This window comes from Triticum aestivum, chromosome 3A (genome assembly GCF_018294505.1).
Source record: "Triticum aestivum cultivar Chinese Spring chromosome 3A, IWGSC CS RefSeq v2.1, whole genome shotgun sequence".
NCBI lineage: Eukaryota > Viridiplantae > Streptophyta > Magnoliopsida > Poales > Poaceae > Triticum > Triticum aestivum.
In genome coordinates this window covers 613,729,068-613,733,727 of record NC_057800.1, presented here as the reverse complement: position 1 = coordinate 613,733,727, position 4,660 = coordinate 613,729,068, and the positions used below count along the sequence as shown (strand labels likewise).

The 4,660-nt window shown below is 58.5% G+C and overlaps 1 protein-coding gene across 1 annotated transcript; it reads right to left on the bottom strand.

Moving 5' to 3' along the window:
* Window positions 1–1,078: 1,078 nt before the first annotated feature.
* Window positions 1,079–3,609, bottom strand: LOC123062600 (uncharacterized). Its single transcript, XM_044486178.1, has 5 exons — window positions 3,102–3,609; window positions 2,611–2,961; window positions 2,228–2,507; window positions 2,022–2,129; window positions 1,079–1,895 (listed from the first exon to the last, which is right to left on the bottom strand). The coding sequence occupies exons 1-5, from the start codon at window positions 3,306–3,308 to the stop codon at window positions 1,756–1,758; spliced, it is 1,086 nt and encodes a 361-aa protein (XP_044342113.1). The 5' UTR covers window positions 3,309–3,609; the 3' UTR covers window positions 1,079–1,755.
* Between the last annotated feature and the right edge of the window lie 1,051 nt (window positions 3,610–4,660).

Genomic DNA, 4,660 nt, shown 5'->3' with positions numbered 1-4,660 from the left:
ATTGTTCGCAAAAATGAATGTATCTAGAACTAAAATACATCTAGATACATCCATACTTGCGACAAGTAATTCGGAACGGATGGAGTAACTCGTACGAATCGTCTCAAATTTGTTGGCACGACCTGCAGTGGAATGAGCTCGATCGCCAGAGGATTTTTGCCTAATTTCTGCGTTACAGTACAAGTTAGACCCGAATCTCACCAATAAGCTACTGCTAGGACCGAACATTCCGAAAGTGTTTTAGCACATATCGGTCGCCCCAAGAAGTACGACAAGAATCCAGGAAAAGGCGTTCCGGAAAGAAACATTTGGGAACGCGGCAATCCGCTTTGTCCGATCGTGCCATTGCAGGCAGTACCCTTCAAAGAGATACGCATCGGATTGCCGTCCTCTCCAATTCGCTGCGGAAGGCATCCCAAATGTGCCCTCGACATGTGGCGCGGCCACTTTCGATCCAGGCCGACCCGGTGGAGAAAGCGGGAGACGGCGCCCAGAACAAAGCCGGACGCCTTGACCGGGTCAGAGCGGCACGGCAGGGCGCAACGGGAGGACAGGATGGAGCCATGCGAGGCCGTAACGGAATCTGCACTCGCCTGGCCACGCACGGACGGAGCGCCGGACAGGGACCGACGATGGAAGAAGATTCAGAAGAGGTCGGTCGTTCGTCCGTCCCGGCCCCGACCTCTTGATTTTAAACGGGGTCTCGCAAATAATTGAGGCGTAGAATTACGGGGACCCAGACACAGCACAGGCGTCGCCGTCAGAGGACGACACGAGCCGTGAAGATGCAAGATACCGGGGGGCCCGGCCCGGCCGGGGAAGAAGATTCTTGCGGAGGCGGATGGCCCGTTAACTCCAGTCGGAACCATCAGCTATACAATTAACAAAGAACCGAGCACACCCCCTTGTTAAGCAACTATACGTCACATGATTAGACTTTTGCGCCCAAGTGGAGTGCACCCAACACCTCAAGTCACCTCTGTCGAACCTACTCCCTCCCAAGTGTAATTAATCACGGACACTCGATCAATTTCACATGCAAAAATAATTCCAAAACAGAAATGTAACAAGGAGGAAAAGCCCAAGCACCGAACAAAAAACAGCACTATATCTTTCCTTATTATAGAAGATGGGGGTTCCTTATTCACGAAGCAACCGAGCGATGCCAAAAGGGATGATGATGGTACGTGCGTACACATGACTGACCGAAGTGGAATTGCAACAACGCAAATCCAATCCAAGCCTTAAGCACAAATGGAAACATGGAGCTCTTATTTCTTTCCTCCTTGCTTATATCTTACAGCGACGCCTTTCCGAACCGCCGACGATATTTTCCCAATCTTCGTCAGTTCATCACCTTAACACAGCTAGAAGAACTACTTGGCAGGCAGCGCCATAGCTCCGAAACTTCTTCCTTCGTCGGACCCACGACGACACTTATTATTCCTCCCGGCAACAACCTACGGAGGCCATGCCATGGATTTTGTTTCTCCTCCGTTGTTTGCTCGTCGGCGTCCATCCATCCATCCATCCAGCACCAACCGTCCCCCAAAATAACCAATATATCACCCACACGCACCCACGCACGCACGCACAAAAGAACACCTAACGCTGATGCTACCGCCACCGCCTCCTACCTCTAGCTAACTTCTACCTAGCGCTAACCATCGATGATGATAGTAATACGTAGTAATACTTAAATATGGCAGTGATCCATGGAAACGGGGGGAGACGGAGACGGACGGACGATGCATCTCAGTACGTCCACTCCGGCGGGAGATTGACCTCGCACGCCACGGCGAGCGGCGGGGAGTGCGCGGCGGCGGCATTGGCGTTGGCGTTGTGCTCGCGCTTCTGGCTCGCCTGCACCGCGTTGCTCCGGCTCACCAGCGCGTCTGTGAGGACACAAAGAAACGAGTTCGAAATGTCAGTCATTGACGGATCTTCATAACCCAAAATAAAGATGCGATTATCATTGGCGTTGCTAGTGCGTGCGTAATCAGAAGGGATTGATTGCTCACCGTGATCAAGAACGAAGGCTCCGGGGTAGCACGGGCGGGCGCCGAGGTCTTCGACGTTGAGGTTGAGCGCCTGCACGACGCGCGCCGGGAGGAGGACCGTGGAGCAGCCTGAGGCCGAGCAGAGCCACAGGATTTTTAGCTAAGAATACTTTTGGGGGACATGACAGGGGCAGGCAAAGGAAGTGGGGGCGAGAAAGGGGGCGCACTTGGTTTCTTCTTGGGCTCGGCGGGCGCGCCGGCCTGCCGGGGGATGAACACGCCGGTGCCGGTGCACTCGCGCTTGGCCCCCGGAGGGGTGAGGAACACGGCGCGCATGCCGGCCGCGGACGGTGGGGCGTGGTGCGGGGACTTCTGCAGCGGCGGCCAGGCCGAGGGGCTCAGCCCGAGCGGCCCGACGTCGGCGGAACCCCACGCCATGGCCGCCGCCATCGCCAGCTGCTGCTCCCGCTGGTGCTTCATCAGCTGCTGCTGCTTCAGGAGATGGAACTGAAACCCGAAACCATACAAAACGTCAGAGAATAATCACTCCGGCGAGAAACGAAGCGCAAGAGTTGGCCGGCACGGTGCATGAGAAGACAGAGGAACTCACACGAGCGACTTGGGCCTGGCGCTGTGCGAGCGAGTTGTTCGGCGGGTACTGGTAAGGGCCGACGGGCTTTGGGGAGGGAAGCAGCGGCGGAGAGGGCTTCCTCGCCGGCGGCGCGACGCCGGCGCCGTGGATGGGAGGAGGGTTAACAACAGGCACGGGGATGCTGTCCACGCCGAGGCGGGCCACCTGCCCGGCGGCCTCGTGCAGGAGGTCCCATGGGTCGGCCGGCCGCTGCTCCAGCGGCGAGGACGGCGGCGAGCTGACCTGCGAGCCGCCGCCGGTGGGGCTGTCCTCCCCGGAGGCCTGCAGCACGCAGAGCGTGGACTGCGGAGACCCAGACATCACCTCCGCCTGGAGCGCGAGACACGCAGAGACAGAGAGAAACAACAACCAATCAGATGCTTCCAAAGACAACAAACAGGGATGCCAACCCAAACCAGGCCAAGAAGCGACGAGACGAGGAGACGAGAGTCCGGCAACCGAAAACCAACCTTGGGAATGGCGCGGTCGCCGGCGTCGCAGTCGAGGGCGGCCACGCGGCGCGAGAGCCCTTCGAGCCCGTCCTCGTCGTCGCTGTCGCTCCTGGCCGCCGCCGCCGCCGCGGCGGCCGCCGCCTTCTCGTCGGAGAAGAAGTCGTCGTCGAGGAACTCGTCCGGCAGCCAGAAGCCGGCGCCGGCGCCGTGGTGCTCCTCCGCCATTTCCGCCCAAGGAAGAAGGAACCAACTCCTCTGCGTGAAGCGTGGACGGAACGACCCCCTACCCGAATATTATAGGCGCGCGCGAAGGCGGGGGACGGAGGCCAGAAATCGCCGCTCGGGGAAGAGATAATTACGCCCAACACGTACCGGGTGATGGCTCCCTCTGCCTCTCCTGCCGCTAATGCTTCTCACTCCTCACAAAGCGTATTTATCTCACCGGACGGACGGACGGACGGCGGAGAAAAGCGGCGGGGTGGGGGAGGGGGAATGTCAAGGACGGACGGCGAGCCGATGTGGAGGTCAAAGGGGCGGATGTGCGGGTGGTTTATAAAGAGAGGGTAGGGGGGGGGGCAAAATTTACCGGGCGATTTGTTCAAAAGTGTAAAAGGTTACCATTGCGTTTGCGGTGGTGGTGGCGCCGGCGTGTTTGTTGTGCGCCTCCTCGGGGCCGCGTTTCTAACCGGCCGGGTTAAGTATGGTAACCTGGCCAAAATAACCAGCTCTTTTCGCGCTGCGCTTTACGGCTCCCCCCTCATGCGCAACGTCTGGCGGAGAGGTTTCAGTTTCACCTCACCTCGCCGCGTCGTGTCTGTCACCCCTTCTGGCTGAGCCTCAGCTCAACTCATGTGACTTTTGCCTCTGGAAATGGCACCAATAATTGTCTGGCGTCGCGTTCGCAATGTCGTGATTTTGGTTGCAGTGTTGGGTGTGCGACGAAACAACATCGTATGAACAGCGGAAAGTTGCATGGGGTTCACACCAAGGCACCGGACCGAATCGAACGTGCGATCTATAGGCAGATCAGCGCGTTATTAAGAGGACCATTCACGGAAGTGGTTTCACGCGGAAACCAGCGTGCCCCCACCGAAATGCCACCATTCGGGTGATACTTATTTGTGGTGGTGATTAAATTACTGCCGCGTTGGCGTGCGCGACGAAGAAGCTTGTGCGTCACGAGACCCGCGTCGGGCCCCAGGAGTTTGTACTCGTCTCATGTCACCGCGCTGTCCAGCGGCCACATTGAATTCGTGTCCGGCTCGCCTCTCGGGCCGCGGCCAGGTGTACTGCGTGTGGTAAACCGGTAACGGAGTGCCCGTTCGTGCGTCGCGTTCGTGCCGTGCCATGCCATGCCAGTCCAGACGTGAATGTACGTGCGTGCCGTGCGCCGACGAGAGTGAGTGAGCCCGAGAGTGGCATGCAGATACAGATGCAACAATTCGTCCGGTCGCCCAGATGCGCTGGCGTACGAGGGATGGGAACCTTTTCTCCTCGGATTCTTGCGGACCGCCGCTGCATGGGTCGATAGATTCCGCAACGACCGCGCAAAGAACAGGCCGGCCACGCCCGTCGCC